Raw genomic sequence first — 24,567 nt, 5'->3', positions numbered from 1 at the left:
CTACAACTTTCGCTCTCACCTGATTTCTATAGCGGCTCGAAGGATTTACCGCTCGAGGTCGTTCCCAAGAGTGATGTGTCCCTTGGCAGACCTTTCTTAAAAATATAAACTTTGAGTGTTACTAACACTTTTCTCTTGCACCTAGGACCACGAAAGCCAAGGGAGAGGATAGTGTGTGTTAGAAGTAGGACCACTCGACAAACTTTGCACAAGCGTGTCAATCACCAAAAACACTTGTTCTTTTTAACTGATTTTCATTGCAATGTGATCTAACTATTTGGAGATGTTGCTCCAATAATCATGTTGTTATTTTTATTTTTAACCAAGATATCAAAATGTTTGACACTTGACAAACTTTTGGAAAACAAAACATGGTCAACAAAAATAAAGTCGTGTAGCCTTTGTAGCAAAAAGGTAAATGTGAAGTTCTTTTTATGCACCAAATGAAAATTTGTGTTTGTTTTAGGTGCACCAAATAGAAAATGTGAAGTTCTTTTTATCCATTTATGAAAAACAAGAAAGATGGAGTTCTTTGTTATACACAAAATGAAAAATTTGAGTTTGTTTTAGTTGCACCAAATACAAAATGTGAAGTTCTTTTTATCCCTTTGTGAAAAACAAGAAAGATGGAGTTGTTTGTTATACACCAAATGAAAAAGTTGAGTTTGTTTTAGTTGCACCAAATAGAAAATGTGAAGTTCTTTTTATCCCTTTGTGAAAAACAAGAAAGATGAAGTTTTAAAGCAAAGAAATTTAAAATGTTTTAAACTAACTCCTTCCAAAACCTGCACAAAAAAATTAGAAAATCTGCAATTAAAACATTCAAAAAAAGTTAGTACACATGGGCTCACAAGCCTAAAAAAAAATGTCTTCGAAATTACAAAAGTGTTTGATTCACGTCGGGTTCACCAAATGATGTCATGGAAATGAGGACAAGGCAACAACAAAGTTCAATGTTAATAAGTTAGTTTCAACCATAAAAACAAAACAAAGAACTAAAACCATTCTAAACATATCAAAAAAGATTTCAAAAAGCATGAAAGAAGTTTAACAAAATAAAAGGAAGGAGAAGAGCCTCTCTAAGATGCTTCCATGATGTCTTTTGATGCTTCTCCCTTGTTTTTCCCCTCTCCAAGTTTCACATGAGTGTAGCTCTCAGCTTTAAGCACTAGCCATAGATGTCATATGGAGATTCAAGATGGTTGAATATGATAAGCAAATGCTATGCAAGTGTAGATAATGATGCTATGAAAAAGCTCTATGTTAATACCAGTATAACAACAATACTTTAATGCTTCCTTCTTTGCTTGAGGAGAAGGGTTCTATTTATAGAAGAAATGGGGAAATGAAGGGTTAAGATTGAACAATCTTAACAAAGGTTAGGATTGAAAGATATTCAATCCATGTAAGACTTTCAACCCAATCCCATGTTGACAAGTGTCACCATGAGAAGGCTTGAGAGGAGAGATAAGGAACATTAAATGCTTGAGGGGACATGATGGTTACCCTAGTCAAAGAAATAAATGTTTTGAAGAGACACATAGGTTACATAAGGGTTAAGTTAGGGGTCAAAGTCCTTAACCATGGGTGCAAGTAGAATTAACCATTAATGGTCATGTAAGAGTCACAAGTTGTTTGGAAGACTTTAGAGGTTAATTTGTTGAACACACAAAACATTAATTTCTTTTCAAAGACTTTGGAGTCTTTGAGAAGTGACTCCAATTTGCTTAGGAATGTGACAATATTTAGGGGATGGATTAGGTTAATTAGGAAGGGTTTAGAAGAATCTAGAAGGGGTTTAGGCATGCAAGTGGGGGGAATTTTGGTATTTTCAATTAAAATAAAATCATTTATTTCAATTAAATGGTGTAAGTTGCATTTGGATAAATATTTAAATAAATATTAATTTATTTACATGAGAAAAAGAAGATAAAGCATTAAATACTTGAAGACTTTGAGGGAAACCATTAAAGGCTTAAGAAGACTCTAGAAAGAAGCCATTAAGTTTGAAGATTTTAAGGGAAACCATTAAAGGCTTAAGAAAACTCTAGAAGGAAGCCATTAAGTTTGAAGACTTTAAGGGAAACCATTAAAGGTTTGAGAAGACTCTAGAAAGAAGCCATTAAGTCTGAAGACTTTAAGGGAAACCATTAAAGGTTTCAAGTGGGCGAGGATATATAGGATTTTAAATAAATAATAATTTTTTTATTTAAAATAGTTGTACAATTTGTATTTGTAGGAAAATGCAAGTGGGTGGAGGATAAAGGTGATTTAAATAAATGATTTATTTAAAATAGTTTTGCAACTTGTATTTGTAAGAAAATACAAGTGGGTGGAAGATAAAAGTGATTTAAATAAATGATTTATTTAAAATAGTTGTGCAACTTGCATTTGTAGGAAAATACAAGTGGGTGGAGGATAAAGGTGATTTAAATAAATGTTAATTTATTTAAATGTGAGATTTTAGGGGATTTAAATAAATATTAATTTATTTAAATGTGAGAGAATATTTAATTAAATAAATATGATTTATTTATTTAATTAATGGTCTGAATTTGTTAAGTGAATTAAATCAAATAAATTTGGATAATTTATTTAATTAATAAGAAAAAAAGTTAAGATGAATTAATTAAATATATTAATTTAATTAATTATTAATTGATGATTAAATAATCAAATAAATATTAAATATTCATTTAATTAAGTGGATAGATTTATGTGACTATATATATATCCCAAGGCCATTTTATATTTAGAAATTCCTATTTTTATTTATATATATATATCAATGGGTGACAATTTCTCGTTTCTGTTTGAATTATTTGTTTTAGTCTAAACATTTTTGAGCGCGCAGCAATTGATCCTTTATTTCTGCACTAGTGTTTGCATTGATATATTCTATCAAAATTTGTACTCTTCTAATAAGCGGGCTCTGCTATTTGAGGGAATTTCAGAGGCTTCTGCAATTATCTTGGGGACGTTCTTGAAGCAGCGAGTGGGCTCTGCTATCTTTAGCGCCGTTTTCAGTGGATTTTACAATTATCTGGGGTGTGTTGTTGAAGAGGAAATATTACTACTGTTTTATCTGGCATATCGGTTTCCCTGTGCAGGTAAGCCATTTTGTACTTTTGCTTTTGCAATGTGTTATGGTTTTCTGTGTTTGTTATGATAACTAATTAGAGTTTTAAGTCTTGGGTGCAAAAGGTATTTAGAATTTAGCATTGGCGAGAGATTGACTGTGGTCGTTGGTGATTGTGTTGGGTTCTTTAGGACAATAAATTGCTTTGTTTTTAGTGGTAATGAATTCTTTGTTATGAAATTTGGGTTGAATCTTCTGAAGTAATGGTGTTTGCTTAATCTTGTGTGGGATGACATTTGTTTAATCTTGTGTGGGACGATTTATGGATCACAATCTTGAGATTTATAAACATGGGTCACACTAAATGTATCCCATGATTGTTAAATCAATCTTGAATGTGCTCCATAATCATCAGTCATTAAATTGCTACTCTGAATGTACCCCACAATTAATACACCGCAACTTCGCCAATATCTACAAACCCAATTCGCATTATTCAATAATAGGGTTTTAACTTGGATCAGGCTTTTGTGACTGTTCCTTATTACCATTTCAGCAGAACACCTTGAACACTTAAAAGACAATTTTAAGTGATTCAGATCTCCATGTTTGTTTTGTTTGTGATCTTTGACCGTCATTGGCAGATTTAGTTTTTTGTTCTTGTTGGATGCTGGTGGTTTTTTGGGTCTTCTTTTGTAGTTTCTATTATTTTGGATATTGGTGATGCTCTGATTAGCCTGCTAGGATTCAAAATTTCGGGGTTGAATCTTTAAATATATTACACAGTACACTTAGGTTTGTTGATTTCTTCTGATGGTGCAACCTTGAATTTACCTTATAACCATTAAATGTTAAATCATAATCTTGAATGTATACCACAACCTTGCGATGCATATGTGAAAGTTAGGGACTTCTTTCATTACCATTTTGCCAAGATTGGTACAGTAGCTGGTGTGGGTCAGGGAAAGCCAACATACTGCAAGCATTGAGACCAGAGTTACACAGAAGAAACTTGAAAACAATTCAATGAAAAAATTGAATACAAAGTCTATTATAAACTTCAGATTTCAAATACAGAGCCAATGAGGTCAGCCTCAGCAAGAATGCAGTCTTTGTCCTAACTAATAAATACATTCATACATGTTGTGACAGACAGTCACAGTGAATTCTAAAACAAAAATAAAACTGAAAATAAAATGCCATAAACATAGGTGCACGATGCTTGGAAACTTCCGCTGATATCACAATACTCTGCCTTAAAACTTGGCCAGCTGATCAATATGCATCCAATCAAAACATCCCTGGTGCAGGCAAAAGCTATCTTACCCAAAATAAGACACTTAAAACTCAACAATAATGGCAGCACAATGAGAAATGAAATTTGAAAAATCGCATGTTGTGTGTGTGTGTGAGCATATATATATAGGATTACATCAGCTCCATCAGATGAGGGTATTACATTTAAGATACATTTGGCTGTTTGGGATTGTGATGAATTAGGAGACTTAGATGTTTTCAACTTGTGGTGGAGATAGGAGCGAGTCATAGTGCCCAATGAAAATACTGAATGTTTCCATATTCCCTCTCGAATCCTTCTCGACTGAACAAAGTGATTATCATTATTTTAAGTCTTTGTTTGCTCTGGCTATAGCAATATTGAAGATGCCACTGAGACTACCAGTTCTCGGCCTTTTGTTGAATGTAGAAATTGGAATCAATCCCAAGGGCTTTAAAGGATCTTTGATGTAACCGACCATTGCGTGTTTCTCCTAGCACTTTCTTTTGAGTACTATTATATGATTGATCAAACACAGTTCTAGTATGTGGTTATCATGAACATGACCATCCTCGAAGATTTTGTTATTGATCACCTTCCTAATTGCTGTTTCAACTTCATTTGCAGCAATGTTGAAAATCCTCTTGAGTTGGATCAAGGTCTCCTTTGTCAAACAAGGGCAGTTTTAACCAATGAATTGTACTTTGCAAATTGCTTTGTACGATAGAGATTCTAAATGACCAATTTATGAATAGAGCTGATAAAATCTTACAGATGTATTCCGTCTGTGGTTTTCCAGGTTTGAATGATCGTCATAGTACATTGTAGAATGGGTGGTAAGACATCCCATGAAGAAAGAAGTAGTATCCATAGTAAATTTTCAGAGTGGAAGATATTTTCACCTATTTTTATTGCTTGAAATGATCCCCTCTTTAGTTATTTCACAAGCTTGATTAGCATGAAAATTTACCATGTGATTCACCTCTTTTGATAGCAATGTTTGATTGATATGTTGTCCATGTAGTCCAAGATTATCCAAATAAAACCTTGCAATTTTTGCAACTTCCAATTTAACACATCGTGGTCACAAATTGCATTTATTTAGTTTTGTTAGCAATCTTCTATGTCTAAATTGGATATGCTTTCCTTTTTGCATAGTTACAATTTAGTTAAAAGGATCATAAACTCTGCTTCATTGTTGGTTCCAATTTTAAGCTTTCTAGAAATTGTTGATACCAGATTCTTTTTCTCATTTCTTATAGCAATGCTTGTCCCAAAGTTACCCGGATTGCCCCACATTGTGTTGTCAAAACTGAGTATCAATCTCCCTTTTGGAGGTGGACACCACTTAACTTTGGCTCTCTGATCTTTGTTTGTTGTGCATTGGAATTGTACCCTCGGGAGATTTTGAGGCTGTCCCATTTTTCATTAACATCCCATCCCACCTTGTGATTTGTCTTAGGGAATATCCCATAATTTTTAGATATAATTAGTTATATTAATTTTTTTTAACTATAATATTATATCATTTTATTAATTATACATGAAAATTAAATAGTTAAATACATAATTATTCATTTATAATGAAAAATAAGTTATTAAAATATTGATTATTTATATATTCAAATTAAATAGTAATCAACTTAAAAACTAATATTAATTATATTGTTCTTTACATTATATAGAGGCAATGATATTTTATAAAAGTCATAACATAAAACGACTTTTATAAAACTCAAGATATAATAAAAATTGTTTAAGTTGAAAAATAAAATGAATCTCGTATCAACAAGATTTTTCTTGAAATGGAGCAATATCACCATTCTCCTAGAAATGGATGTTAAAAATAGAAACAACGCTTTGGGCAATTTTATCAGCGAACAAAGGCCTCTTGTTTTGTTTTTTGTCCTTGAACGTGTCATGGTTATTGTTTTTTATAGGCACTTTTTCGACCACTTCAAAAATTATGAATAAGGATAAATTGCTGTTGGTATTTGTCATTGATGTCAAGAGATTCTGAAACCCTAAGCTTGTTACTGAAAAGTTTGATCGGTTGCCCTATCTCCAGAAAATAGTATCACATTGTGTGGTTGTTACAGATTTTGTTCTGAAATTGCTTGTGTTGTCCTTGAATCTAACAGAACCAACAAACAGGAAACGTGTAAATGTGTCAACAAACAAAACATTCACTGTGGTTTTAGATTAACCATAAAAATCAGATTTTCATGATACCATTATGTCTTCTATCTCAGACTGTAGATTTCGCGTGATCATTATGTATTCTATCTTGGACTGTATCCTCATTAATGTTACACAAACTTCAAATATGCATTGAGTTTGATTAACAAAACAGTTTGATCTAACTGTTTCATTGAATGTGTTAAGCATTAACAAGATATCTAAACACCAAAGCAGTTGTATTTGTGGAGTTAAAGATTATAATAGAGGTGACTTGTTTTTTAATAACAATGTTTGTGTAATCAATGAGAAGGAATACTGTTTTGGTTAAGGAAGTTTGGAGGAAGTTATAAACTAATTATCAACCTTCAATCCAATTAGTTATAAGTGGTTGCTACTGTTAACTGTTGGCAGTTATCAAGTTGTATTTATATATGCATATGGTTCGTGTCTTTTTGATTGTTGAAAAAGGGATATGAATGCTGAGAACAGATTAAAGAGAAGTCAATAATAACATTGCAGTGAATTATGAATTAGAATGATATAATTCCTGAACAAAGATTTATGATTTAATTTCTGAGAATTAAACGAAGTGAAGTTGATATATCCTTGAGGAAAACCTGAACGAATGCAAGGTGCTGGAAAGTCAAACCTTAGAAGAAGATTGAGGTATACTGTACTTATAGCAATGTATTGATTGGTTCAGATTGCATTGATTATTTCAGATTGTATTGATTGGTTCAGATTACATTGATTGATTTGGATTGTAAACAGCAATCATACAAATAATGTTTTGTTTGATGAAATTTTATTAAGCAATTGGGACCAGAACTTGTAAAAGGCAGATTTATCAGAAGGTTGAAGTTGAGATCAAACTATTTCAGTATGAAGTAATTTATGATTGTACATCATCATTTTGTGAAGTTTAAGTAATTCAGTATGAAGTAATTTATGATTGCACATCATCATTTTGTGAAGTTTGAAGTTGCAGATTCAAATTTTGTAAAAACTTGTCTTGTAACATCCTGTGGTTGGTGCCTTAAGGATGCTGGGTTGGTTCTCAGATTGAAGAGCTTGGTTCAGTAAGAGTTGGTGCTCTTTAGTAAGGGATTGGGTGATTCCTTAGGGTTGGTGCCCTTAAATCATTGTAATTGAATTTTTGTGAGGCTGGATTAGGATAGTAGATCTTAGTAGCATTACTCACTGTGGTTTTCCCACCCTGGGTTTCCACATATTCTCTTGTGCATTGGTGTCATTGTGCAGCGTCTCCTTTAGATTTCAATTTGGTGCTTTCATTTCATAATTCAAATTAAAAGTTTTAATAAGATTTAGTTGGATAAAAATTTAAGTTTTATTTACTACTGATTCCACCCTCTCAGTAGTAAACCTGTGCTCTACAATTGAAACCTGATTTGAATTGACCATTAGCCAATTAGAATGTTGATAACATTAGATATCCAATGAGAATGCCCCAACTTGGAATTTATTATTTCACATCAAACACCTATATTAAAAACAATTAGCCTGTGCTCTACAATTGAAACCTGTTTTGAATTGACCATTAGCCAATTAGAATGTTGATAACATTAGATATCCAATGAGAATGCCCCAACTTGGAATTTATTATTCCACATCAAACACCTATAGACAAAACAATTAGGAAAGAAAGCAGAGAATTTTTTTCTTTACAATTTTTTGGTTTGATTGAAATTGTCCTTGGACCTTAAGGTGCTATTATATACTGATGGTATAGTGGGAGGACTATCCTTTTACTCAAATAAGCAAATTTTGCTTTAGATAACCATTCATCTTCAATAACCCCCCTTTTATTTCCATCGTACCAAATGCTCTTTATAATCTTTGTTTTTGGTCTTCATCACAAACCTATAGTATGTTACAATTACCAATTCTGGCTGGAAATGGAACGCACATAGCATCATCATAATCTATAGCAACAATATAGTCATCTACATGTGTGTTGATTAATGTTAATGTTTGTAGCTTCAGTCGAATGATCATTTAGAATAAATATAATATATGTTGATTAATAATAATATATTATTATGTTATATTATTATATTATTATTAATCATATAAAATTTAATATTCAATATTAATCTATTATATTATTCTAAATTAATAATTGATTGATGAAACATTATAATATTGATTAAATTATTATAATTAAAGGAGAGACATGTCCGTTCAAGGACATGCCTCTCCAAAGGAATATATAGAGTATAATGTTATTCAATTTGAGAACACATAGAATTTCAAGAATGCAAGTATCAGATTGAATCAGATATATACATTAAAATACATCCAATAAAACCTGGGAAAATCAACATGGTATCAGAGCCAGGTCCAGGCTAGGAGCCCCAAGCACACGAGAGGTGTGGCTTAAGGGGGGGTGTTGGTGTTGGAAATAAGCCACACCTGGACTGACGATGGACTGGTCCAAGAGGGGCCAATAGCTCAATGGTAGAGCACTCCAGCAGTGTATGGAAGGTCCTAGGTTCGAGTCCTAGCTGGTCCATGTCTCAACATGGTATCAGAGCTCAGGCCTGTGAAGTTTAATTTGGAGGTTGGAGAGGGTTGGAGAATTCTGTTTTTTCTAGAATTTTCAGTCTGAAATATGCCATTGTACGACCCTTGGTTGGCCTCAAAATGAAGACTATAATATATGGATGGAAAGATTTGTGTTTCTAGTTTTCAAATATGTTTATCTCATCAAAGTTGATTCAGTTTTGTGCAAGATATGACGACTTTGGTGCAGGTCACTTGAAACCCTACCTAGGGTTAGCAGTTTTGGGAAAAATGTCATAACTTTTGTTTTAACCGTTGGATCTGGCTATAACTTGGAGGAAATGTTTGTAATTAGATTTTATAACATCTCACCGAAGAGATTGGATAAATTTGGTAAATTGAAAAAGTTATTAACGGCTGTGTGTGGCAGATCATAATGAAAGTGTTGATCAAAATTATGAAAATGTTCTACATCATTCAAAGGGAATTATGATGAGAGATGATTCATGCGTGATATTTCTTATATGTGCTCACCTTATGAAAGGAAATGTTGTAAACTTAAGATAAGTATTCCATGTTTTATTAAGGCACATGAATTATTGAGTTTTTAATTTATGCTATAATATTGGCTAGTAAAATCTTGTATGCTTCTATCATTGGTATTTCTGTTCGAGATAATTTAGTTTATGAGCTATTTGTAATCTCTCTCTGACATACCTTCAGGACGAAAGCACAATAAAATTGAATTAAAGGGAGAAATAAATTGATGCTTATAAACGAATTGATGATTGAGACCAGATGCAGAGGGAGTCTGACATTTCAAAAGAGGACAAGAGGTTGATACAAGAACTTGAGCTTCAGAGGGAGCAGATGGTTCAGTCAACTTGTGACAATTTCGATCATAGTAATTGAGAGGGATTTTCACTATTGAAGGTGAAACACTTATGAGGTAAAACTTGATTCAATTGATTATTATACTAATGGAATCATTTAATGCCTTATGGGCCCTGTGTAAATCATAAGGAAGTGACGACTTCCAAATGATTTCCACTTGTATTTTTGAGGTTATTGGAAGGTGACGATCTTACAATAACTTGAGCTTGTGGATAGAATTGCCGACAGAGGCAATCCACATGAGAGCTCGTGGATAGAATCGCCAACTGAGGCAATCCATGTAAGAGCTTGTGGATAGAATCGCCGACTGAGGCAATCCACGTGAGAGCTCATGGATAGAATCACCGACTGAGGCAATCCATGTAAGAGCTTGTGGATAGAATCGCCGACTGAGGCAATCCACGTGAGAGCTCATGGATAGAATCATCGACTGAGGCAATCCACTTAAGAGCTTGTGGATAGAATCGCCAACTGAGGCAATTCATGTGAGAGATCATGGATAGAATCGCCGACTAAGGCAATCCACATAAGATCTTGTGGATAGAATCGCCGACTAAGGCAATCCACGTGAGAGCTCATGGATAGAATCGCCAAATGAGGCAATCCACGTAAGAGCTTGTGTATAGAATCGCCAACTGAGGCAATCCACGTGAGAGCTTGTGGATAGAATCGCCGACTGAGGCAATCCACATGAGAGCTCATGGATAGAATCGCCGACTGAGGCAATCCACGTGAGAGCTCGTGGATAGAATCGCCGACTGAGCAATCCACTTAAGAGCTTGTGGATAGAATCGCCAATTGAGGCAATCCACGTGAGAGCTCATGGATAGAATCACCGACTGAGGCAATCCACGTAAGAGCTTGTGGATAGAATCCCCGACTGAGGAAATCCACGTGAGAGCTCATGGATAGAATCGCCGACTGAGGCAATCCACATAAGAGCTTATGGATAGAATCGTCGACTGAGGCAATCCATGTGAGAGCTCATGGATAGAACCGCCGATTGAGGCAATCCACGTAAGAGCTTGTGGATAGAATCGTCGACTGAGGCAATCCATGTGAGAGCTCATGGATAGAATCGCCGATGGAGGCAAATTCACACCTTGAGACTATGGTCCCCTGTGATGAGCATCATATGGTTGATGCAAATACTCCCAATATCATGAGATGATATTTTTGAGTTATGGTGAATATCACGTGCCTTGATATTCTTGTTTATACCATACTTCCTGATATCATAGTGAGATAATATTTTCTCTATTCCATAATTAATCTAGACTTAATGCATTTGCATTGATTTTATCTTCCCTAGCTAAGAGGGAGTGTTAATTATGTTTTGTGTAGCTATGGTGAGGGCCATAAGTGTTGACATGGGAGATCACTACACATTTTGTCTGATCATCCTCCCTAGCTAAGAGGGAGTGTTAATGTTTGTAGCTTCAGTCGAATGATCATTTAGAATACATATAATATATGTTGATTAATAATAATATATTATTATGTTATATTATTATATTATTATTAATCATATAAAATTTAATATTCAATATTAATCTATTATATGATTCTAAATTAATAATTGATTGATGAAACATTATAATATTGATTAAATTATTATAATTAAAGGAGAGACATATCCGTTCAAGGACATGCCTCTCCAAAGGAATATATATAGTATAATGTTATTCAATTTGAGAACACATAGAATTTCAAGAATGCAAGTATTAGATTGAATCAGATATATACATTAAAATACATCCAATAAAACCTGGGAAAATCAACAATTAATAACAATGAAGAATGGTGAAATATCTATCAGTGTTGGAAAACTAACTCTATATGCATTGTCAAAGACTTTTTGCATAATTCTGTAGGGTCCATTTTTCTTGTATTCAATTTATTATGGGTCCCATTGGGAAGCTTATCCTTCAATAAAAATATCATAATCGAATCATTGATTGTAAATGACCCACTTTCCTTTTCTCATTGGCCTTTTACTTGTATTTTGAATTGTTTCTCCAAATTCACTTCTTATTTCCACATGTAATTTTGCATATATATCCTATGAAGTCTTCGACCTCTGCATTTTTCTATTAGCAACCACCTTAATTAAAGTTGTTATACATCTTGGAGATCTTCTGTAATGCCCCGCCAGGAACCCCAAAGGAAAACCCACAACAAGGGTGAAACAATTTTTAAAAAAAAAGTATAAACATCATAAGTGCATTTACACAACATGCATGATAACACAAGCGGAAGACTTACACCAGAATTCCTTAAGGGTATCCAACGAAGAATTAACTTCAAGAATAAATTCCACAAAATCATAAATCCACATATGCATCATTAACTTAATGATCACAAGAAGCCATAAGCAAATAAAGATTCATCAAAGAAAGATTGAAAGGATACAATATAATTTCCACTTCAATAAGCATTTACTAACATCATCAAGGAAACTGATAAAAACATCCCAACATAGGATTACATTGCTCTTCCAATACATAGCTTCTCAATAAACAAAAAAGGATAGATCTCATCCAGTTACAAGGTTACATAAGATCAATGATACAATGATACAATGACCACAAGGGTCTCCAAATAACAATAATCTTCAAACAAGAGATGGAGCATGAGTCACAAACCACAGGAACACCTGCGAAGCCAGTCCTCGCATGAAGGTACAAATCTGAACATCCGATGGGAAGTGGCACTACCACCCGACCGTGTAATTCCCAAATGGAATCACCCCACCGTGCTAAGAGATAGCTAAGGACCCTCAAACAAGCATAAGCATGACATGGTTGACAAAACAATACGACTCCATGACAGCACATAATGACCCCACAAAATCCAGTGACTCAACATCACAAACACACAAGTGAACCAAATGAGAGAGTGTCATCGCATAGCTTAAGATGGATACCATGGTACAACCTCCATAGGTCCCGACTCACTGTCTTGGTAACCTCTCCCGAACCTCCGGTTCCAACTAAGTCTCATGCGGACCCTACCAGCCTTTCGTGAAGACAAGGTGGTTGGTTTGCCATTCCAGGCCTTCTCGAAACATTATGAGCCCTGTATTAGCACTCACCTATGCACGAGGTACAATTATCTTTTTTAATGTTATGATACTACCCACCTAATCAATTCATTAGATTACCAGTTATTATTTGATTTTCGCTGGGTCGTAATGCCTACCACTTTGGGTGCAACCCCCAAGCGAAAGCCACTCTCTCAAAGGACACTAAACAAACATGGTCACTCCCTGAGGACCCTATGGCGAAGTAGACAGCCATAACACCACTATCAGAAACAAGTGGTCAAACAAGGACATACTGACTCTTGGCTAACCATAAGGCAAAGACACTACATGGTTAAGACAACAAAGCCAACATATATCTCTTGGTCAAAGGAACCAAATACGCCTCCACAGGACGACTGAACCACAAACCAAAGCAACACATAATACACTTGCAACATCATTGATTGAAAAGAAATGAAATAAAACATTCTTTCAACAGCCACATTATTCAGTTTCCAAATCAATATTCCATCAGGAATGAAATCCACATTAAACATTCAACCGGTTATAACATGAATTCCTAACAGGCATTTAATTCATTTCCAGAACATATCCAAATCTACCAATTTGAATCTCTAATTCATGCCTTGATTTCCATTGATAAATTTATTAACCACATAATAAAAATCACATGAAAAATCACCATTTATGCTTAACATAAAACAACCACATCAACATGTTCACTTAATAAAATTAAATTAATTTTATAACACATACCGGTTTGCACCGGTAAGGCACATGGTCAAGCGGTGGCAAAAGCCAACCCGTAGTAGTGCTGCTGCCGAGGCAATAGACACTACCTGTCGGTAGTGCTGCTACCACTGGTAACAGTCCTACCGACCGGTAGTGCTGCTACCGCCGGTAACAGCCACTGCCGACCGGCAGCACTACTACCAATCGGTAGCGGTACTGCCGACCGGTAGTGCCGCTACTGCTGGTAGTAGCCGCTACCAACCGGTAGCAATCCTACTGATCGGTAGTGCTGTTACCAACCGGTGGCAGTCCTACCGACCGGTAGCATTGCTACTGCGTAGCGGTGCTGCCGACCAGTAGTTCTGCTACTTGTGGGTAGCAAACACTACCGACCCACGTGATGAGGCAAGCCCATCACGTGAGCGGTAAAGTCTACGACACAAACAAAAACACATGCCTCCAAGGCAATCTAAAACCAAAAAGTCACAAACTCAATAACTACAAAGAACATTCCATTTCCATAATTATTTCACGGGCACACACATACAGTGCCAATTTCCAAAATTTCAAGGAAAAGTTTACCAGCAAGGTAGATGGTGAAATAAACACACTGGAAAGAATAACCAGCCAATTCTTGACAGTATAGAAACAAGGATGCACCCAACAAACCCAATCTAAAATTCTTTCTTTCAAAAGAAGAGGTAAATCAAGAAGCTGTTTGCTATGAACAAATAACACACAACAAAGATGAAATGAACAATTCCTTTCCTGAATGCAACCATATGCTAATAGCATCACAAAATCAACTATATCAGGCAATCTTTCTTCCATTTCAACATTCCAAAAAGAATCTACGGGCAAATTGCATTTTCCAATCACGTAGGAAGCAAATTGAAATATACAAAATCAAATCAAATCAACATAATAGATTATCAAACTTGAAGCAAAGGCAAGTAAGGGAATGGAGGAACACCAGTCTTACAACCCAGGTCGAATCTCCAGCTCTTCCAGGAAGATTTCCAAAATTATTTTCTTCTCTCAAAATTCCTCTTCTTCTCCTGCCATGAATGCTCAGAGTGGATGCCCAAAATATCTTTTAACCTAAGCTTCTAGGTTAAAGTTTACACCCAATCAAATTTAAATATTTTAAAACTAAAAGGCAATCAGATTTATTTCTTTCCCAAAAATAATAATTCTTTCCAATGATTAAATTAAAAAGGCCAAATGGAAAAATAAAAAGGGAAGCTTTTATTTATTTCTTTTTCCATAAATACTTCCTTCAACATAAGCATTTAACCTTTTTAAATGGCTAGGCAATTTACAAAAATATCAATGCAACTTTACACAATACATTAAGCCATTTAACTATTTAATCTAACAATTCATCAATTTAATAAATCAATAATCACAGAGCATAATAATTAAATGATTACGCCAACACAAGATAGCATCATCCATTTAAATTAAATAACCATTTAAATAAACGGAAACATGCAAAACCAAGACAGATCAAAAGACGACTCACAAATGACCAAACCAGACACTATGACTCGCATACCAGCCAGACGGGAAAGACAACCGACTGACAACACTCACACGAGTGTAACTGCGAGTCAAGATGGGGTACCACAACTATCTCCTCCACTCCCATCGGATATATCAGGCACGCTCAGACTTGTGAAACCAGGTGGAGTCAATACCTCGTACCTACCTGGTACTAGTACCTGCAATGTCCTGCACCAAAGAACCACACGTGCATATAGACCAATATATATATATATATATATATGTACAGACATGACACACACAACGATGAAGGAGAATCGTGACGTTCCCTGTCTCACTGGAGTGAGTGAAGGAAAATCATCCCCTCGCATTCCAATACACTTGCAAACACGCAACATATAAATAACGCATCACAATATAAGGGAAAAGTGTCAGTCCATGATTAAGATCCATAAAATAACATTATTCATAAGCACTGAGATACTGCATAATATCATACACCATAAATCCAGATAAAGCATGAAATAACATCGCATGACAATAATGTTCCACAGAACAGTCACTGAAGTAACTCAAACCATACAAAAGAGGCTGATCGAGGAGGGGTACTACATCTTCCATAGATAATGTGGAACGAGAAGCACTAGTTCACCTTTGCTAAATTTTTGTAGGCGAATTTTGCCTAGGCAAGAACAAAATCCCAGCAAGTAGGTTTGTTTCCAACTAAACTTCTAAGTAGATTATTAAGTCTCTTATTAACTACCTCTGTTTTTCTATTAGTGTGGGGATGAAATCCTCTATCACCCACAATCTTTGCCATAGCATCCTCCAAATATGACTCGCGACCTTAGTATCCTTGTCAAATGTGACACTTCTAGGCAAATGCTGCAATCTTACCACATACCAGAAAAATAATCGAGCAATATTTAATGTTTCATTGGTTTTCTTACAAAGTATCAAGTGAGCCATTTTGGAAGATTTGTCCATTATTTTAAAGATAATATCATGTCCCTTGTAAGTTCTAAGTTATCTCTAAACAAAATCCATACTAATATCTTCCCATGTTCCATTTGGAAAAGGCAATGGCTTCTAAAAGTCTATGTTTTTATTAGTGCCCTTTGCGAGTTGACATATTCTACACTTGGCAACAAACTTCTCTAGATTCTATTTTAGATGGCCAATAATATTTCTCTTCTAACTATAAAAGGATTTTCTCCCATACAAAACCCCTCCGAGATGCATTTACCTTATGAAGTTCTCACTCATAGAACCTTGGGGTATGCATAATTGCTGAATTTTAAACAAAGTTCCTTTGTGAATAAAGAAATCCTTAAGTATTGTAGCATCTTGACGTGCCCTCTAGATATCAATGAATTCAAGATCAATGGCTTCAAAATTTTCATAATGTTCAACAATTTATTGTTCAACTTAGTGCATTAGCTTATATATTTGAACTTCCAAATATGTACTTCAAAACAAAATAGTAACTTTTTAGGTATTTAACCCACATCATTGGCCTTTCATTTAGCTTCTCTAGGTTGTTCACATACTTCAATGCTTGATGAATTGTATAAGAACAATCTCTTTAGGTAATAAGTAGTGCCTTTGTTTCCTCAATTCTTGGATGATATTATAGAACTCTTGGTGATAAACATAATACTTTTGTTTTGCCTCATTTGATTTCTCAACAAAGAAAGCTTAGGGTTTGCTCTCTTAACTCAGCACTAGAAAAACGGGAATCACCCAAAATCGCCAAGTTTGGGCGATTCCCGAGTCGAGTGAGGGTCGCCGAGACTATTGGACTCAGACTCGGACTCGGACTCGGATGAGTTTGGCCCCCAAAATCGCCTAAAATCGCCATCTTCCAAACTAGCCTAAAATCGCTGAGTTTGGGAGTCAGGACTTGCCAAACTCGGCCGGCGTAAGGCAACTTAAAGATGCATACAAAGAAAACATGTTTTAAAATGTTTAACTTATTTTTTTTGTTTATATTTTGCTTTGCCCCTTGACTTCAACTTGGGGGCTCTGCCCCCAAACCCCCATCATAAAATTGGGGGGAAATTGCGTCGAGAAAAGTAGGGAAATTTTAACCTCCGAGTCTGATTAGGCTCCATATAACAACATATACTTTCATTTGGGGCATCAAGAGTTGGAAAGGAAGAGTTTGCATCTCATTTGATCATATGATGACATAGATTTTTTATTCCATGAGTTTTGTAATATTGTATACATTTGACAATATTTATATATCTATGTTTGTTATTTCCTTCAGCTACAATTTGTGTTTATGCTTATGTGATTGATGTATACTTGTGTATGTAATCAAATTAGCTTCTATTTGATGATGTTATTTTGTCTTTAAGATGTATTTAATAAAGGGTGCATGAAACATATTTTAAATCCTTAACAATCTCTAAATTTTTTGAGTTTTTCACTTTGCCGAGTCCAGCCGAGTTTAGACTCTGAGTCCCGAGACGAGTAGGCCTCGCCAAGTCGGGTCCAAGTCTCGAGTCCCGAGACACATTAGGGATCAAGAATGGAAACCCTTGTTTCTCATTTTGGATGATTCCATTTGGGGATCACAATTGTGTTGATTTGTTGTTGTGGATTTAAAGACATTTTTCAGTTTGCTATAGTGGAGCTACAGTTTTTTTTTGCTGTTTTTAAAAAGTTTTCAAGCAAGTTCCCACTGAGAAACGATTAGTTTGCAAACACGTTTGGTGATTGGCACTTGGAGGGTTTCATTGTTGGATTTTTAGAATTTATTGCTGCTGTTCATCATCTTTTTCAGCTAGATTTGAGGCACCATTCTGAGGAGGAAATTTATTGCCAACATCCTTTTTACTTTTAAATCCCACTTGCTGGATTACAAGTAATGTCTGCATTTTTTGGTGGCTGACTATCAAAATTTCATGCTGTATCTGAGCGCTAGCTATATCTAGGACATTGCTGTCATCATAGATTATTGATTTTTCAAGGGTTTGCATGCACACTAGTCATTCATTGCCTAGCATTTATTGCAGATCAGTGGAATACCCGCACTTGTGGGTCAAATAGCATCACCCATACAACCTTTAGACATCGTAGCAGCCATTTGTCATTATTCTATATTAGTTTATCAACATCAAGGAGGGTAGGATGAGACTTGGTGGGGAGCTGTACTATTATTGTTTGCTCCTGCACAGGAACTTTTACACGATTTTACCAGCCACCACAATTCTAAAATCCCTACCGCAGCCTACAGTATTTCATACCAGTATTTGAAGACAAACAAGACTCTTTAAGGATGTGTAGATCTGCGTTTTGTGATTGATGTTTTAATACTAAAATCAGAAACAAATATTGTTTCATGCATTGTAATCATTTCCAGCTCATTGGGTAAATAAAATCAAATCTCTACGGGCTCCCAAAGTTGCTATCTGATGTTGAATGATGCTAACATGATTATTTTAATTTAGATCTGAGTGTTTGGAGTAATCTAGGGTTTATTCCAGCAATTGTAATTGACGAGATTGATCATATGAAGTGTTGAATAAGCAACTGAGGATGTGTTAATGTGTTTTCAGTCAATTCTTTTCAATGTTTATTTGCTGTTCCAGCTTGGCTTGGTTTTCAAAATCTAGAAAAAATACACAATTTCATAAAGTGACAAATATTGCGTGAATTTAATTGGGCACATTACAGAACCATGCAAATCTCAATGCCTAAATTAAGAAGAGAAAAGTTAGAAACATTCTCTTTTAACTAAAGTAATCAACTTGTGATCTTATATTAGCTTTTTGGAAATGTGCACATGCAAACTAAAGGTATTCCTATCTTATCCAAGTTAACATTTTAAATCTTCTTTGTAATGTCCTCACTTTGATATATGTTTTGAAATTAAATAATAAAATTAAATTACAAAAGAATAAAAAATCAAGTATTAAATTCTATAATTAAATATGATTAAAATTTGAATAAGTTAATGAATAGTCAAAAGTCATGAAATGGTGAGTTGTGACTCCCCCAAATATGAGGTATAAAAGGGATAGAAGAGAACTCATTTGAAGGGGTAGAATTTGGGAATGAGAAGTACAGATCTGATTGTGAAAGGTTGTGTCCCTTTCAAAGGGCAGAATTAATGAAGAGTTGCACTCTTTTAGAGGGTGCTAATGGTGAAAGGGTGTGTCTCTTGCCAAAGGGCATACATGATGAAGAGGTGTGACCTCTCCCTCACATTGAGAGATATAAAGGAAGTATCTAGGGAAAATCAACCTCCACACAAAGACTTGAACAAATAAGAATGGAAGGATCCAGATTGGATATTTTATAAGATATTAAACATTCAGCAATTCATCTGATTACCTCAGTTTGAATGAATTTCTTCATATGTTCTGAATATACCCAATCATGGTAAGAGAAGGAAGAAGAACATCAAAGAAAGCAGATTGAACTCACGGCAAGTAAGGAACTCTCTGTCATATCCATGTTTATGACATTAAGACATTCTGGTACTGATCCTGTGCACCATATTTCTACAGCATTCTTTGCATACTAATGTCTGATAACAGTACACTATTATGTACACTTACACAGCATACTTTAGAGTCGTTCATGGTTTTATATATATATATATATATAAATTATGGTTTGTTTATTATCAGACATGGTAGAAGAAGAATGATTGCAGTAGGTGGAACGGTGCTAAGGGTCATCTCTAGGTATGCCACCTCATATGTATGGTAGGGTCCACATGAGGCCAAAGGGGGGTGAAGGTGCTCTGCCTTTTGGCTTAGGAGGGTTAGACTTAGGACACCCTACTGAGGCAATCCCTATCCTCTCTATGATGATGATGATTCATATGAGTAGGATAAGGTCATTCGATTGAGGGAGAATGGCGTTAAGGACACCCTACCAACTATCGCTTGATTGAGGGAGAACGGCATTAAGGACACGCTAACAACTATGACTTGATTGAGGGAGAACGGCGATTAGGACACCCTATCAAGTATGGTTAAGGGACAACGGTTGTTGAGGACACCCTATTGAGTCATCCCTCCTAACTCACATTGTTTGGGAAACTTCTACCTAAGATCCACGTTTCTTTACATTTATATCTATCTAGGTTTCCTTTACCTTATTAATCATAGTTAGCTTTCTTTGATTTATGAATCATAGTTAGTCTTCTTGTTTTACATAGTTAGCTTTGCTTCGTTTTATCATGATCAGTTCATTCTTTACTTAGCATGTTTGTAATTAATAACTTATATTCTATAATTGGTAGATTATTTCCTAACTTGTTGTAGGGTTTTACTATTTAGAGGTAAAGGTACTCCCTGTCGTAACCCTCCTTTAATAACTAAGAATTATAATCTAGGGTAAACTAGGGTAATTTATAAAAAGGGACATTACACTCTTTCTCATGCTCTTTCTAATTCAACAACACTTATCCACCTTACAAGTTGTGATAGTTGCATCTTGCAACTTTCATGATAATTAAGTGAAAAGTAGAAATTGCCAAATTAAAACTAAATGTGACAATAAAATACAATTAAACAATTAAATACAAATATTTGAAAAACAAGGTTAAGGCAACTTTTAATCTACAATTTCATCTGTAATTGTTAGTCTAAACCCATTAATGTACCTTGAAACATTTTTCAGTATTATAGAATGGCCAGCTCTGATTGTGAATCTGTGCAGTAGAGATTTTATAACTTCTTAAATACTATAATAGAATAATCAGAAGGCAAAAATTTATGTTTCATTTTACTTAACATTCTAATTTCTAACCCATACTGTGAATCTTTTTTTTCCTCCTCAAAGCCTTTCTTGTTGTACTTGGTCCCACCAACATGATGCATGTCCCTATTGGAGCAAGGCTTTCATACTCTTCAGTTTGCTGCAAATCGAAGTACTTCTCCATGTCTAATATCTAGTCAATCAACTTTTCCAAATTCAGATTACTAGCATAACTGGGTAAGTCCATCCAAGCATTGCTTCCCATATTAGCAATAGCCTTGATTTCCCTTTTATTGTATTCTTCGAACTCCTCTTTTTTTTATGAATTAATCACATTTAGAACTCTTTCCTTTTTGGGCAGCTTCCATGGCTTCCATTTGACCTGTAAATCTTTGATGGTTTCCAATAACTCTATGCTTCCAAAATATCTAGGGTATCTTCCACCTGAAAGAGAATGCCTAGACACTTCAATCTGCTCTGGTAACACTTGGCACAGTTGCTGAAGTGGGTCAGGGAAAACCAATTGACTCAAGCAATGCAGACCAGAGTTACAAAGCATAAGTGTGAAAAAAATTCAATAAAAAAATGAACAGTCTATTAAAACCTTAAAGTTTCAAATTGAGAGCTGATGAGTTTTTACCAAAGCACTAAGCAGTCTTAGTCCTAAATGCAGTGACACAGACTATGACAGTCAATCACAATGAATTTAAAAAATGAAAACAAAACCAGAAAGAAAATCCCAGCAAATTAGGCTCACAATGCACAAAGACTTCTGCTTATATTTCAATCACTTTACCTTAACTTGGTCACTCAGATTCTGCTAATGTTAGAAATACTCTACCTCAGACTTACACTTCTGCTGATCAATATCTAATTTGCCAGATTCTTTCAGAAATTCTCAGGGTTCTGGTCCAGTTCTCCACAAAATCTTGTTCGGATGTGGTCCTCTGCAAATACGCCCAGGGTCCTGTGTTTGGCCTGTGGGTTCACTGTGAAGAACCCAGGTCAAATTTGCCGAGAATTTTGCTTCAGTGGTAGAACCCGGGAAGTATTTGACTGTTTGTCTCACATTTTTGACTTTTTAAAAGTCTTTTTTTTGTCTTTTTTAGTTAACTCGATCCTCCAACCTTAAAATAGACCACTCAAAAGGCCAAAAAGGTGAAACATATCTCATTTGTGCATTTGTGAATGAAAGATATATTGTAGTGTATATTGCTATGTTACTTTACTATTAGTATAGTTGATAGTGGTGTATTGTGAACTTATTTGCTGCTGTGTATATGCATATATATATATTTTTTTATTTTATATGTTTTTGTATGAACCGTAAGTGAACCCGAACCCACCCTAATAAAAATTTGAACGAACCCACGAACCTAAATCTCGAACCCAAATCTGGATCTGAACCAGGACCGGCAACTTAGATAAATATGTAGCAAATTTAAAAGATCCCTGTTGGCGACTCAAGAAGGCAGGCCCTCAATTTTGAATTGAAGAAGCTGTCAATGTGAAATGTCCCCTACTAGGAGGTTGCCAATTCCTGTAACTTAATAATAGTTCTGATCTGATCTGATCAGGATAACCGATAAACTCTTGACTTTATCCTGGGCACCAAAACAAGATCTACAGAGTTGATTTCCTTTCCTACACATGGTATGAGATTTCAAAGGGTCAAACTTATTGGCTAACTGACCATTGATTATAACAATCATTATAACAAATTTGAAGCATGAAAAATACATATAAAATATAAATCATTATTGGGAGGAAAGGCAAGAAGATTCAGTTCTTCATGGAGTTTAATCTCAACATCTTCCACATCATTGTCAAGTATTTTGGTGCTGGATTGAAGATCTTTCAGGAAAGTTAAAATTATAGTATATGGCTATTTTTTATGCAGTGAAATTATTTATTGCAGACTGAATGATGAAAGACAACCATTCACTGCCACTAGCATCTACTTGACTGGCGTTATAGTTAAGATCTGAAAAGTATGTTGGGTGTAGGTGTGAGCTGAGTCTAGGAGAATGTTACATAGTTTTGTTGCCGCTTCAGATTCCATGCACTTGCCTTCTCTTTACTTCCAACTAAAAAATTTCAGACGTATGTGCATAGGAATTCTACTTCTAGATTTTGAGAATACTTATCAAGGGTTTGCAGTTTTATCTTACCCTTCTTAGCAAATGGTCCAAGGGGCTACTAGAATTTTATCAACAGGTGTTGTTAAGAACATTTTGGAGTGATTTGCACTAAAATGCTCTGGTACAATATCACATTTTTAGCTCTTCTCCAGTTTCTCAGACTTGTGAACCCAAAACTGAATATAGGATTCCATTTGGTAGAATTATCTCCCTTAAAAGTACAAGGGGATGCTGCAAAATTCCATCTTCTATTTTCTAATGGCTGCTCAGTTTGTCCAGTGTAATGCTCCATGTACTTTATTTTAAGACGAAAATTGTCTCCTTAAGGTTTTAACAATAGAAACTTTTCAATGAATCACTGCTGCAGAAAAAAACCCTAGTAGTATCCAGGGGATTGTGTCCTTAGTTACCCGTTCATAAGGAGCCTTCGAATCTCCATTTTTTGAATTAATATGCCAAACATGTACAATACTGTAAATAGAAAGAAGAATATTTGATGATTAGGCAAAAGCACTCTCTTTGTTTTCTTCAATAGTAGTTAAAACATATTTAAGTTGTATTTGAGTTTGGCTTCACTGTAAAGAATCACAAGTTATGCACGCACATTATTATGTTACATCTTTTGTTTAAAACAATCGACTTTCATTGACTGTAGTTAATCCTTATTTGCAGTGTTATGCTTTTGGCGATTAATCAAGCTTAAGTTTTTTGATTTTCAGAGATTGTATCTATATCGTTAGTTTGGCTTTTATTATTTTGCAAGACTAGTTAAGGACATGTTATTTTGTCAATAGTTCAGAGTTTTGGCATTAACCATTATACCTGCTCAGTGAAGGTCTACTGGAAGGATATTAGTGTTGTTTAGGCTGCATTATTCCAGATCCTGTAGTTTGTGCATGCTGCAAGTCTAAGCAGGACAACATCACAGATGGCAATTGTAGATTATCACAGCCTTCCCCGGAAAGAGCTTCAAAATCTGTGTAAGAAAAATGGAATACCTGCAAATAAAACAAATTCCTCTATGGCAGATGCTCTTACTTCGATCTTGAAGGTATTTGCTGCTACTATTTCTGCTTGAATCTATTTATACAATTTAAACTAAATACTTTTTAAACTTAAATCATGTGGAGCAGAAGGGTATACCTGAGGAGATACAGAAAATTGTAACCCTCAACTTCTTCCTGTCATATATTTATTTGAAACCAAAATTAGATATTAATTATATGATAAACTATATGGTCTATTTGATGATTGCATTTTGATTTCTCTTGTCATTGGAAAAGCTTGGGTTGTTCAATCATCTAATACTTATTCAACTAACTTGTCAATGTTGAAGGTTGATTATCACAACCTTCCTCGGAAAGAGCTTCAAAATCTGTGTAAGAAACATGGAATACCGGCAAATAAAACAAATTCCTTTATGGCAGATGCTCTTACTTCAATCTTGAAGGTATTTACCACTATTATT

General features: G+C 34.9%; 1 protein-coding gene across 5 annotated transcripts in view; it reads left to right on the top strand.

The window, feature by feature from the left end:
- The first annotated feature begins 2,820 nt into the window (after positions 1-2,820).
- LOC131033394 (uncharacterized) overlaps positions 2,821-24,567 on the top strand; it is a 63,854-nt gene continuing 42,107 nt past the window's right edge. For 4 of the 5 annotated variants that reach the window (XM_057964619.2, XM_057964620.2, XM_057964622.2 and 1 more), the window contains exons 1-3: positions 2,827-3,110; positions 23,930-24,150; positions 24,436-24,549. In XM_057964619.2, the coding sequence (XP_057820602.2) occupies positions 24,028-24,150; positions 24,436-24,549 (237 nt within the window). In that variant the 5' untranslated portion in view covers positions 2,827-3,110; positions 23,930-24,027. Of the gene's footprint in view, positions 3,111-23,929; positions 24,151-24,435; positions 24,550-24,567 lie in introns of all 5 variants that reach the window. The other variant, XM_057964621.2, reaches the window with a different exon arrangement.

The sequence above is a fragment of the Cryptomeria japonica genome, chromosome 7 (assembly GCF_030272615.1).
Source record: "Cryptomeria japonica chromosome 7, Sugi_1.0, whole genome shotgun sequence".
Lineage (NCBI taxonomy): Eukaryota > Viridiplantae > Streptophyta > Pinopsida > Cupressales > Cupressaceae > Cryptomeria > Cryptomeria japonica.
The sequence above is the reverse complement of the archived record's forward strand: the minus strand, read 5'-3'. Positions and strand labels throughout refer to the sequence as shown.